At 43.9% G+C, this 13,317-nt stretch overlaps 1 protein-coding gene across 1 annotated transcript in view; it reads right to left on the reverse strand.

The window, feature by feature from the left end:
* The window catches only part of VIT (vitrin), a 127,319-nt gene that overhangs the window by 76,774 nt on the left and 37,228 nt on the right, over positions 1 to 13,317 (reverse strand). Inside the window, exon 3 of the mRNA XM_059942913.1 lies at positions 11,766 to 11,831. Within this exon, the coding sequence (XP_059798896.1) occupies positions 11,766 to 11,831 (66 nt within the window). The remainder of the gene's footprint in view (positions 1 to 11,765; positions 11,832 to 13,317) is intronic.

Genomic DNA, 13,317 nt, shown 5'->3' on the forward strand with positions numbered 1-13,317 from the left:
AGTTGCTTCCAAAGTCCACCACCTCAATTTTGGGATGATCTGTTTTCTATCAGGTATTCCACAGATGCAGCATACATCAGGTTGACTGTGAGGTTTAATCTGCTGCTCCTGAGGCTGCATGGAGAGATTTCCCTTTCTCTTCTTTGTTCGCACAGCTCCCGGGGTTCAGCTTTGGATTGGCCCCACCTCTGTGTGTAGGTTGCCTGAGGGCATCTGTTCTTCTCTGAGACAGGATGGGGTTAAAGGAGCGGCTGATTAGGCGGCTCTGGCTCACTCAGGCCGCGGGGGAGGGAGGGGTATGGAATGTGGGGTGAGCCTGCGGTGGCAGGGGCCGGCATGAGGTTGCAATAGCCTGAGGCGCGCCGTGTGTTCTCCCGGGGAAGTTGTCCCTGGATCTCGGGACCCTGGCAGTGGCGGGCTGCACAGGCTCCCGGGAGGGGAGGTGTGGAGAGTGACCTGTGCTCGCACACAGGCTTCTTGGAGGCTGCAGCAGCAGCCTTAGCATTTCATGCCCGTCTCTGGTGTCTGCGCTGATCGCCATGGCTCGTGCCCGTCTCTGGAGCTCATTTAGGCGGTACTCTGGATCCCCTCTCCTCACGCACCCCGAAACAGTGGTCTATTGCCTCTTAGGCAGTTCCAGACTTTTTCCTGGACTCCCTCCCAGCTAGCTGTGGCGCACTAGCCCCCTTCAGGCTGTGTTCACGCAGCCAACCCCCGTCCTGTCCCTGGGATCTGACCTCTGAAGCCGGAGCCTCAGCTCCCAGCCCCCACCTGCCCCGGCAGGTGAGCAGACAAGCCTCTCGGGCTGGTGAGTGCTGGTCGGCACCGATCCTCTGTGTGGGAATCTCTCCACTTTGCCCTCTGCACCCCTGTTGCTGTGCTCCCTTCTGTGGCTCCAAAGCTTTCCCCCCGCCCACCCCCCATCTCCGCCAGTGAAGAGGTTTCCTAGTGTGTGAAAACATTTTCTCCTTAACAGCTCCCTCCCAGAGGTGCAGGTCCCATCCCTATTATTTTGTCTCTGTTTTTTCTTTTTTCTTTTGCCCTACCCAGGTACATGGGGAGTTTCTTGCCTTTTGGGAAGTCTGAGGTCTTCTGCCAGCGTTCAGTAGGTGTTCTGTAGGAGTTGTTCCACATGTAGATGTATTTCTGATGTATTTGCGGGGAGGAGGGTGATCTCCACGTCTTACTCCTCTGCCATCTTGAAGGTCTCTAGGTTCATTTTCATCTCTCTTTGGGTTTCATCTCAAAAGTGCAGAAATAAGACTTCCTTCAGAGGACAGGTCAAAACTAAGGCAGCTCAAGAAGTGTCCATCTCAGGTTTGAAGGGAGCAGGAAGACACTGATGTGGCAAATAAGACTCAGGGGACGGGGAATGGTGCATCCCCACTATTAACCTTGGGGGAGAACTTAGAAGTCATAAGAAGGTTTACTCCCAGGAACATTTGGAGAAAGCAAGAAGAGAGCATCTTCCATTCCTTCCTGAGTGGAGTTTTGTTGGTGGAAATGAGAGAACCCTGGGCTAAAGTCACAGAGATCCTGGGGGAGCCCAGAACTGCTTGAGTGGAAACTGCACAGAGACCTATTCCTCAGCCATCTGCTCTGCTTCCCCTCATATGATTCCTCAAGGTTACCTTGCCTTCTCATGGCCGTTGTGATTTTCTCGACAGAGCTCACATTAGAGCATCTCAGAATCTGCCAAGGATTCCTTCCCAGAGGCCCTTGGCACCAGACACAGGGAAAAGAGAACTATTTGCAACCCGATGGTTAGAATGAAAGGATAACCTTTAGATGCTGCTCACTGAGGTCATGTGTCTGCTGTACTGATCTCAGAGTGTTCCTGGGCAAAACTGGTACTGTTTGAGCCACTATCTTCATGCAACATTGGAATCTTAGAGGCACAGCTGCAAATGTTTCTGCTGTAAGTTGGTTCTTCTGCCTGACCTAATAACAGAGTGATTATTGGGTGATGTCCTACACAATAAGCCAATGATGTAGAGGCCAAATCAAACTGTATAATCTGTTTCTTATTTTCCATTCATCTTTTCAGTGAATGGGGCTTTCAAGGCAAGCCACATTGTTTTGGGAAAACAAATTTCTTCATCAATCAGAGGCGGCCATTGTAAGCTTGCCTCTTGGCTGTTAATGAGAAGAATTATTATAACATAAAAGCACTTATGCATAAACAGTTTTGATATGAAACTTAATTTTGTTCTACTGTGATATTCAACTAGAGTAAAATTCTATTTTTAAGAAAACTATGCAAAAATGTTAATTTAATGAAATAAAATGATCATCAAATAAAATTTGAAGATGAATGCTTCCTTCTCCTGACACCAGTGACCAGATCATGTTAATTCTTCTTTGGTAGCAAATTCTTTTGCAAAGCATTCTTTTCCATTTTTATTTTTTTTCTTTTTTAAAAAAATATTTATTTACTTATTTGGCTGCGTCGGGTCTTAGTTGCAGCACGTGGGCTTAGTTGCCCCATGGTATGTGGGATCTTAGTTCCCCAACCAGGGATTGAACCCATGTCCCCTGCATTGGAAGGCAGATTCTTAACCACTGGACCACCAGGGAAGTCCCTCTTTTCCATTTTTCTTAAAAAGTCTTTGACTATGTTGAGTCTTTTTTAAAAATTTATTTTATTATATTATAGTTGATTTACAGTGTTGTGTTAATTTCTGCTGTACAGCAAAGTGCTTCAGTTATACATATATATATATTCTTTTTCATATTGTTTTCAATTATGGTCTATCACAGGATATTGAATATAGTTCCCTGTGCTATACAGTAGGACCTTGTTGTTTATCCATTCTATACATAATAGTTTGCATCTGCTAATCCCAAACTCCCAGTCCTTCCCTCCCCCACCCACCCTCCCCCTTGGCAACCACGAAACTGTTCTCTATGTCTGTGAGTCTGTTTCTGTTTCATTGATAAGTTCATTTGTGTCATAGTTTAGATTCCATGTATAAGTGATATCATATGGTATCTGTCTTTCTCTTTCTGACTTACTTCACTTAGTATGATAATCTCTAGGTCCCATGCTGCTGCAAATGGCATTATTTCACTCTTTTTATTTAATGGCTGAGTAGTATTCCATTTTATATATATATATAATACACACACACACACACACACACACACACACACACATACACATACCACATCTTCTTTAACCATTCATCTGTTGATGGACATTTAGATTGTTTCCATGTCTTGGCTATTGTAAATAGTGCTGCTATGAACACAGGGGTGCATTTATCTTTTTAAATTATAGTTTTGTCCAGCTATATGCCCAGGAGTGTGATTGCTAGATGACCACATTGAATCTTTGGTCAAAAGCTATCAATATCTTTCTGCTGCCTTGAGGAAAAATTCCAAAATCTTTAAGGCCTTTCCACAGTCCCCTCCATGGAACTTCTGGGCTTGCCAATACTGCTGCTGGTACTTTTCAAATGCATGTTATCTTGCAAACTTGGCTTGTATCATTCCTTACACCTCGAAGCCTTTTTCCTTTCAGCTCTTCAAATGCTACTACTTTTTCAAGGTCCCAGTTTGTTACATTTTCTTTCATCTACTAGACTATACACTCCATGGGGGCAGGAATTTTTGTGTGTTTTGTTCGTTGCTGATCAACAGAATGTCTGCTGGATGAATGAAGGGATAAATGGAACCCATCCATTAGCAAGTCCTGCTAGTTTTATTTCCAAATCTGCAATTTCTCTCTGCTTTCGCCTTGGTCCAGTTCACTGACATTTCCTGTCTGGACTATTAACACAATAGCCTCCTAGCTTGTCTTCTTCTTTCCATATTGCTCACCCTTTGCCTCAGCCCTTTCTCCATTGAACAGCCAATGTGATACTTTAAAAATGTAATCACATTTCATCATTCTCCTGCTTAAAACCCCTCATTGGTTTCCTGCTGCCCTAACGTCCAAGCTCCTTAATATGTTCCACAAGGCCCTAAAGGATCTAGTCCCTGTATTCCTCTCTATTTACTCTCCTACCATGGTTACTTGGATGATGAGAAGTTACCAGCCAGCAAAGGTCTAGGAGGACCTTCCAGGCAGAAAGAAGAACCAGGACAAAAACCTTGATGTGGGAAAGGGCTTGGTGGTTTGAAGAACATGAAGGAGGCCAGTGTGCCTGGAGCACAGTGTGTGGGCTGGGGTAGGTCCATGATGAGGTCTGGGGAGTCAGCAGGGGTCACATCACATGGGCACTGTGTGAATTAATAGTCCCACTGTGACCAAGGTGTCAACAGTTGTTTTTGCTGGAACTCTTTTCAGAACTGCACAATATTATTTTCAGAAGCAATTTCCTTTTTCTTTTTGGAAAATTCCATTTTTAAAAGTTGGGATACCATTCACATACCATAAATTGGTCCTTTTAAGTGTACAATCAGTGATTTATAGTATATTCACAAGTTTGTGCAACCATCATTATCTAATTCCATATCTTCATCATCTCAGAAAGAATCCCAGTTAGTAATGTCAAAAGAGAGACAACAGGCCCAACATAGAGTCACTCGTGCAAAGCTCACGTTACCAAACCGAGACAATGCCTAACCTAACTGCAGTTTCATTCTTTCCCAGGAATGTAATCTTAACAAGTCCATCTGGAATTTCCTGGTCAGCACCAGTGAGGTAATCCACCTGACAGACTGCTGTCATCCTCTAAAGGAAGGTGACGTTGCCTGAAACAATCAGCTCTGCTAGAATAGTTCCCTGGTTCCCTGACCAGGGATCGAACCCTCGCCCCCTGCAGTAGAAGCTCGGAGTCTTAACCACTGGACCGCCAGGGAAGTCCCTAAAAGTAACCTACTTTTAATTTAGAAAGGATGTAATACACACTTTTTCACTTGACTCTTACAAAACCCTGAGAGGCATATTGTCCTCATTTTGCAGAGAGATAAGTTTATTTGTTCAAGCTCAGGTACCAGGAAAGTGGCAGAGCCAGGCCCTGAACTCATACCCTCTGGCTCCAGACACAGAGCTTTGCCAGCTCCACCTGGTTGCTTCTCCCATTACTGAAGAAAATGAGTTAAATGGTTGCTTCCCTACTCTAATCCTACGAGGCTTTTCTGAACTTGAAGATCACTGACAACCACTAGTGGGTAAATACAGGATATGTCTTGTAAATAGGTTGTCTGTCTGGGTGTGTTTGTGTGTGTGTGCATTTGTGTGTGTGTCTGTATACATCTGTGCATGTATCCCAAACACCTGCAAGGCAACTCTTCTAGTGCAATTTTCCTTGCATTCTTTGCCTGTTATTTCTGAGAACTGCCATGGCAGAGCTTATTCAACTGAAAATCTACAACACAGAGAGAGTCCACCTCCCTTCTCACCCACACACCAGAAGGAGGGCTAGAGAGTTAATCCACTTCCTTTTTCATGGTGTGAGAAACGGCACACACATCAATCTGTGTGGAGAACACACTGGTATTGGTACCAAGTGTCTAAGGAGCAAGCAAACATTGGGGGTTCCTTACAAGTTGCTATAGCTAACGACATGTGAGCCCAGTGAAGAAGCTGTGCGCTTGCTACACCCAAATCCTACAGTCACAGAGCTGTATGTCTTCAACAGTGTCCAATGGACTCAATAACCAAGTCCCAGAACAATTACCTCTTCCTGCTGAGGCAGTACCTCTGGGAATTATCCACCCTTTCCAGGTTGATTGCAAAAATCTTTCCATGCCTTACATGGTATTAAGGTTAACTTATTGGAGAGAACTATGTGAATTAAAGGTTATACATTTCACCCCAAGTTAAGACTATTTCAACAGACTCCAATGTAATGGAAATATTTCAGAACATGGCTTCACTGCCTGTGGGGAATATCTTGCTGTTGTTTATCTTGCTGACTGTTGTCTTCATCATGTCGATTTCCTGCTCAGAACACTTTCAGTGGTTCCCACCCTCTAAAGAATGGCAAAAAACAAAGCTTCTCAGACTGGCATTGCCTAGTCTTAACCCACCTTCCAGTTGCATCTCCCACGACTCCCCAACGCTTAAACACAGTCACGCCCCTCACTGTTTCCTGACCCCATCTTCCCCATGACATCTGGGCTTAGGGCACCTCGAAAGCCCTTCCACCTACCTCTGCAATTCCATTTATTTTTCATATCCTACCTTAAATGCTCCTTCAAGAAACTGGTATGAATCCTATTGTAGACCCCTTGTTATTCTTTTGTAGCATTTACCACATTTTGCTTTATTTTACAGTGTTTTGTTTTATTGTTGTAATTCGTCCAACAAATACCTAATGAGCACGAATTATTTGGTCTAGTTGAGAAGACAGACTGTATAAAAAAGCTCTAAAATAATGTGCAGTAAGTAGACAGCAGAGGAAGTGTAGCATACAGGAGCCATCTAAACTGGTTTTTTGTGTGTTGGCAATTGGTGTTGGGTCCAGGAAGGCTTTCCTTTGCATAATTTTATTTTACCTTATACAGGATGGGGTGCTCACTGAAGTCAGAGACTTTGCAGGATGGACAGGCAATAAATTGTTGGAGTTAATCATCACAGCTCTCACCTGTGTAACACTATCTCATCTGACCCCACTTTAGGCTAAGGCCATTGCTTCTGGAGCTCTTCTGGGGCTTCCTTACATGTAGAAAAGCTATTGAGGAGATTTTACAACTTAAAAGCTTTTCTCTCTCTAGCACAAACACTCTGCCAGACAGGGATCGTTCTAGAGTTGTTGGTAGACATAATTTATGGGGAAACATATGATGTGTTTATTACAGTATGGGCTAAAAGGTTCATGAGTTGAAGAGTAGGCCTTTTTCAAATGTGGAATCTAACATAAATGAAGTTAATCCTTAAAATCTATAAGGTATCTTGACTGCCTTAGGAGAAGTGTTTTATGAACACACCTAAACCCTTCAACCATTATTTGTAGCCTTCAACAGTCAAGAAAAGTGCAACCACGTTTTGGTCATTTGTTAGAAACTGCTTGAGTAGGTTTAAGCTGACTAAATATACTCGTGAGGTACCTGTGGGTAAGATCGGATCTATGGCTCCCAAACATAGCAGGAAAATGAGAGCCTTGAAAAAGTCACCTCTGTAAAGAAACTCGGTAAAACTCTCATTCTGTACAGTATGGTAAACTTTACCCTGCACCATACAGCAGGTTAATTTACTAAGACATTAACTTATGCTTATTCTTATTGTATTTTTCCCCTTACTATTCTAAGAAGGTAGTCAGACTTTTGTGTTCTCCTATCTCTGGAGCTCAAGGTTGCAAGAGAGGGCAGGGGTTGCCTGGCAACTCTCCCTCAAGGTTCTGGGAATTAGTTGCTCGGAAGCCTCCTCGTTTGAGGGGATTGGGCTTGGTCAGCCCAAAGAGTGATGGAGAGAAAATGACCTTCCACGACAGGGAAGGTGGGAGTGGGCAGGTAGGTCCCGGTAAGGGAAATGCCCCTGTTCCCTAAGCAGCTGCCTTGGATCAACATCACTTTGGAACAGTACCTGATGTGGTGCCCCTCTGGGTAGAAACTTCGGCATAGGGCTTCCCCACATTTGCCAAGATCCCACCATTCATGAAACAATGGAGCTACTCAGCTTATAGGAATAACATGTGCTTTGACACTGAGCAATGCAGGGGCTCTCTCTGAATGTTGTAAATTGCCTAAGGCTTCCAATGCCTGGAGCTGGGAGGGAGCAAGCCCTTGTAATGATGGAATTTTAATATCTCAGCCCTAGGCAATTGGCAGTCTGGAGTCAGACTTGATTTGATTTAGAAAATAAGATGCTGTGGTAAGCCAAGTGACAGAATAAAATTGTACCCAATACGACTGTGTATGTGAGAACAAAATACTAGCTTGGAATGAATGGTCATGTATGGGTGGGAGGAGTAGATCCGTAAGAACTAGTCCCATTTTTATTTTTTTTTTCATCTTTGCTTTCCCTTTTGTAAAAGCCCCATGCGAAATTATTTTCAACATGTACTACCTTTTTTGGCCCAAAGGGCCTCCAGTGGAGCTAACCAAGGTCCATAAGGGCTCCTGGGGGCCATGGGTAGACCAAACAAATAGAAAGAAGGAAAAGGAGATGAGAAGAAAAAGAAAGCAGAGGAAGTAGGGAGGAGAGAAAGTGACAATTACCTAAAGTAACAGTAACCGTATGCATAGACAGAATAGATGCCCTAGTGTGGCATAAGGTCTCAGGCCAAGCCAAAGGATTAAGCTCATGCATTTACTCTTTTTTCTATTTTCCCACATTTCTTCTACTTTACTTCCTATTCAGTCAGCCCTTGATGATCTTAACACCTCATCTGCCTCTAGGCAATGGATACTTAATTCCTAAATGGCTAGCTTGCCACAAGGCACTGGAAAAGCATCTGGTGTTGAGCCTCACAGAGACCTGAGTTTCAAATCTGGCTCTGCCAACTCATGGTACCATGTCTGGTCACTAGATCCTCTCAAGAGCCGAAAGCAGTGCTATGTGTGTAGTAGGTGTCAGTAAACTGTCCTCTGGGCAAAACTCTCAAACGACCTCCTCCTTGTTATTTTACCTTCAGTCCTCTGGGTGGTGAAGACTTTTAGTCCTGAATAAACACTGGTGAAAACTGAGGGCTGGCTAGGAAAGAGGCAGAGGGCACTGAAGAGAACCCATGATTTCACATTCACATCTGTAAGCATCCCTGATCTTGGGTACGTCTAGTCCAGCGGTTCTCAAATTTTACCAGGCGTCGGAATCACCTGCAGAGTGCAAGGTCTCCAGAATTCTGATCCTTGGATCCACAAATATTGATACTCACCTCCAGAAGGAGTTTAGGGGTCTCCAGGTATACAAAAGACACTCAGGAGGTCCATGTATTTATTTTTCCAGGAGTTAAGTTGTAATTGTTCTGTCTTCTACTTCACTGTATAAGTTTGTGTGAAATTCTGTCCAGACTTGGTAGATACTTTCATCCTACCTGTATATGAATGTCTATCTGTAATGCTTACTCACTAATATATTGTGTACTCTCTCTTCTCTCTTCATATGCTGGGACAAAGGGATTTTTGTTGGGTTTTGTTGTCAGGATTGTTTTACTTCCCTAACACAGCCCTAACCATCCTACTCTTCTCTGAAAACCACCCTCCCAGCCTAGGCTGATGCAGTTAGAGTTTCTCTCCCAGGAACTTGGGATCAGGGCTGAGAGACATGGTCTGCATGAACCAGGGGGTTGGGGGGTGGATAGTGAGGCAGACATGCAGAGAGAAGCAGAGGCACCAATTCTTGAGATCTTTCCACCTGGGGTACAGTCCCAGTGAGTGCGAGCTGCCCTCCCCACCTTGGGTTCTGCGAGACACCTCATGTCATGTGAGCTACCTCATGTACTGCCAAAATCTTTTCTGCTTAAGCAAATTGGCCTTGGATTTCTGCTAACTGCACCTAAATAATCAGCACTCAGATATTCCCCATTGCCCTCATTGATGAACTGCAGATTCCTAGACACAGTAACAAAGCTCTTCACGATGTGGTGCCTGCTTACCCCTCCATCTCTTATCTCAACACATGCACCTCCCACTCTATACCTCAGTCATATGGAACTACTTTTTAGCTCTTTCTCTTCTTCAGGGCTTAGGCATGCTTTTTCTTTCTGCTTGTAACACTCTTTTCCCCTCATCTTTGCCTGGTCAATCCCTATTAGGCCTTCAGATATCAGTGTAGGTGTGTCACTTCCTCCAGGAAGCCCTCCCAGATACATAGCTTTTTTCTCCATATTCTTGGAGTACCTTTAGCTCCCGAGTCCTAGCACTTACATAAGACACCATAATTGCCTGGTGACTTGTCTTTCTTCCTCTAGATTTTGAGCTCTGTGAGGGCACAGTCTGAGTCTCAATTGCTGTTGTATCTGGGTGTCTAACCGTACCTGGTACTTGGCCAGCACCCAATAAATACTTGTCAAGTGAATGAACGATGTACCTCCCTTGCTATCAGTCACCTGCCCCAGTGGCAGATTGACAAGGTTGAACAGAAAAAATGAAAATTACTTTGGCCTCAAGGTATAGATTACCATTTGGAAATACTCCTGAGGTAAAGAATCAGGTAACGCCATAGTTTGGGAATATCCTATTACTTTCATTTTATATTTTTCCCTCTTATTTAATGACCATGACAGAGTTTCTAATTAGAGAAAAGGCCTCATGCATACATTGATTCAAAAGTGCTGTATCACTAGGGAGATTTTGAGAATAAGGTTAGAATTTAGCATATCAGAAGTTGAATCCATTTGAGATCTCTCAAAGAGGTTTGCCCTTGGGTCGTTTAGCACAGACTTTCATAGTCACTGAAAACTGTTGTCATGGTAATCATGGAACCTTTTATGATTTTTGTAGACGAGTTAATGAAGATACTGGAAACAGCCCAAAGGAATTCATACTTGGGTGTGCATTTGTCTCCATATTAACCCAATCACTGTTTTGAACACACATCTGCCCCTGGCCTGATTCTCTTGGCTCTCCTTCCTGACAGGAATAAATAAACAACTGATTCCTTTTTAGTATTTCAGACTAGGAGGCTGTGGATGGCTGCCCTTTTGGTCTCATTTCAACAGGAAGTCCTGCACAAAGGGCTTAAAGGAACAGAAGAAAAAAAATGCTGCGTGAAACAAATCTCTTCTTTTATTTCAAAATTTTAATGTTGCTGATTTAAGGCACATAAATCTAATGCCTGTACAGAAGTTTCTTTTGTAGACAGCACAGAGCACTGAATATACCTAAAGTCTTTTTCTTATGGTCCTTCATAAATATACCTTAATTCAAGCGTCCATCAAGTCTACAAATTTACATACAGATAGCTCAGTGTGCTCACAAGATTTGAGTGTGAGATTTTCCATTTATGTCCTGTCCTGCTAGTTCTTTCCCAATATCCATTCTCTCTTCTTTCCTAATAATAGTACTCCTTACTTTTAGCTAGGCATGCAGATGCTTGAAATCAAGACATTTCCTATTCTCCCTGAATTCTGGTCAATGGTATTTAAGTAGAAGTGGTGTATTTGACTTCCTGGACTTGTCTTTAAAGGGAGTAAGTATGTGCCTTTCTTCATCCCTTCCTACTGACTGGAATGTGGACATGATGGATGGAGCTGGGGTAGCCATTCTGGACAATGAGTTGAGAGCCACGTTGAGAAAAGCAGAATGACAAGATAGAAGGAGTCTGTGTCCCTGAAGATTGTGAAGCTCCCATAAAAGCCCAGACTATGTTTACAGGAGAGAGAAAGAAACTTCAGTCTTATCTAAGCAACTGTTATTTTGGCTTTTCTGTCATCTAACCTTAACTATCACCCAAAAATGAAATTAATTATTCCTCTTTCCACTGATTGGGTGTGAAACTTTTCTGTGAGATTACCCATTGATTCCAGGGCACGCTGGAAGGTGGGCAGGTCTGCTGGACTTTTGCATTAGCCAGACTGAATTTTCTGGTATGGGGAATTGAGACAGAATGGCAGAAAAATACCTACTCCAGCTTAGGCATAGAGACATAGTGTCACCTGGTCTTTGTATGTGCATTTTGAATTTTTCTAATATAGTAGAACCACGTATCTACCCTAAAATAAGAACTCTTATTTCAAATGCTTTTTGGAATGAAGTAGATGACAAATAAGAATCATTACTAATTAGTCTGAGTGCAAAATATTGAGATAAGACACACAAAAAAAACCCCAAAACAGAAAAACCCCAAACTTTCCAAATTATCTGAAACAAGTGTAACAGTCCTCCACATGGGAGACACAAGTCTTGTACCAGTGAGGAACTGCAACTTTACTTACTGAATTTGGGCCTTTTAATCTTCTTTGTCATTTCTTTATTTGAGTGTATTCCGGTCACCAGCAAAACTACATGAAGAAAATGCAAAAAATCTAATCAATATTATTTCACCTAAATGCTTTCTCTCTTTTGACCTTTATGTTTGCTTCAAGCATATGTTAAAGTATTCTCGTTAGTAGAACTAATTTTCCCTTATTTTATGGTTGGGGAAATAAGATGTATACTTTGTGCTTTTCTTAGCCTCTGCTGAAAGGGCCTTTTAAAAATACCTCTTGGATATCTGTCCTGTGTTTTTGTTTTTGTTTTTTTTTTAATTATTTATTCATTTTTGTGTGCATTGTATCCTCACTGCTGCGCGGGCCTTCTCTAGTTGCGGCAAGCGGGGGCTACTCTTCGTGGCGGTGCGCAGGCTTCTCATTGTGGTGGCTTCTCTTGTTGCAGAGCACGGGCTCTAGGCGCGTGGGCTTCAGTAGTTGTGGCTCGCCGGCTCTAGAGCGTGGGCTCAGTAGTTGTGGCACACGGGCTTAGCTGCTCCGTGGCATATGGGATCTTCCCAGACCAGGGCTCGAACCCGTGTGCCCTATATTGGCAGGCGGATTCTTAACCACTGCGCCACCAGGGAAGCCCCTGTCCTGTGTTTTGCTGTCTTTAAATTTCACCACACCAGCTCCACCATCTCCACTTTCCAAAGGCAGGAACGTGGGTCTGGCGAAGCCCACTGATTTGCTTGGTCCCAGGAATAAATTATAGAGGTAGGATGAACACCCAGGCCCTTCCTGTTCTCTCTGCTCCGTTCCACACTGAGTTTCCGAATTCCCAGAGAACCGCATACGCATGCGCGCGTGTGCACTTGAAGTGCGCGCATGTGCCTGCGGGAGAGACGGGGAGGGCCTGATGAACGGCGTCCGTACAAAGCCTCAGAGGAGGACTCATTGGAAAGGAAGTCAAGGAGGAGGGGGACTGGGGAGACGAGAGAGACTCCTCTCTCTCGCAGGTATGGTGCGACCTGACTGTCCTTGGTGGTCCTTCCAGCCCCAATTGGTGCTGCGCCCCCCAGAGGCCAACTGCAGGTAGGTGAGCTTCCTTCTCAGAAACGAGCAAAACAATAGGGGAAGAAAGGGGAACTGTTTATCCCTTTAAGTTTAAAGTCGCGTTGCTAGTGTGAGCCTTGTGTTTTTTGTTTTTGTTTTTTTTTAAATTATTTATTTATTTATTTATGGCTGTGTTGGGTCTTAGTTTCTGTGCGAGGGCTTTCTCCAGTTGCGGAGACCGGGTGCCACTCTTCATCGCGGTGCGCGGGCCTCTCACCACCGCGGCCTCTCTTGTTACGGAGCACAGGCTCCGGACGCGCAGGCTCAGTAATTGTGGCTTGCGGGCCTAGTTGCTCCGCGGCATGTGGGATCTTCCCAGACCAGGGCTCGAACCCGTGTCCCCCGCATTGGCGGGCAGATTTTCAACCACTGCGCCACCAGGGAAGCCCAAGCCTTGTGTTTTTAAAATATAACATTGACCGAATTTTTCTTATTAGCAAAATAATACATGTTCCTTGTAGGA

This window comes from Balaenoptera ricei, chromosome 13 (genome assembly GCF_028023285.1).
Source record: "Balaenoptera ricei isolate mBalRic1 chromosome 13, mBalRic1.hap2, whole genome shotgun sequence".
In the NCBI taxonomy this organism is placed as follows: domain Eukaryota; kingdom Metazoa; phylum Chordata; class Mammalia; order Artiodactyla; family Balaenopteridae; genus Balaenoptera; species Balaenoptera ricei.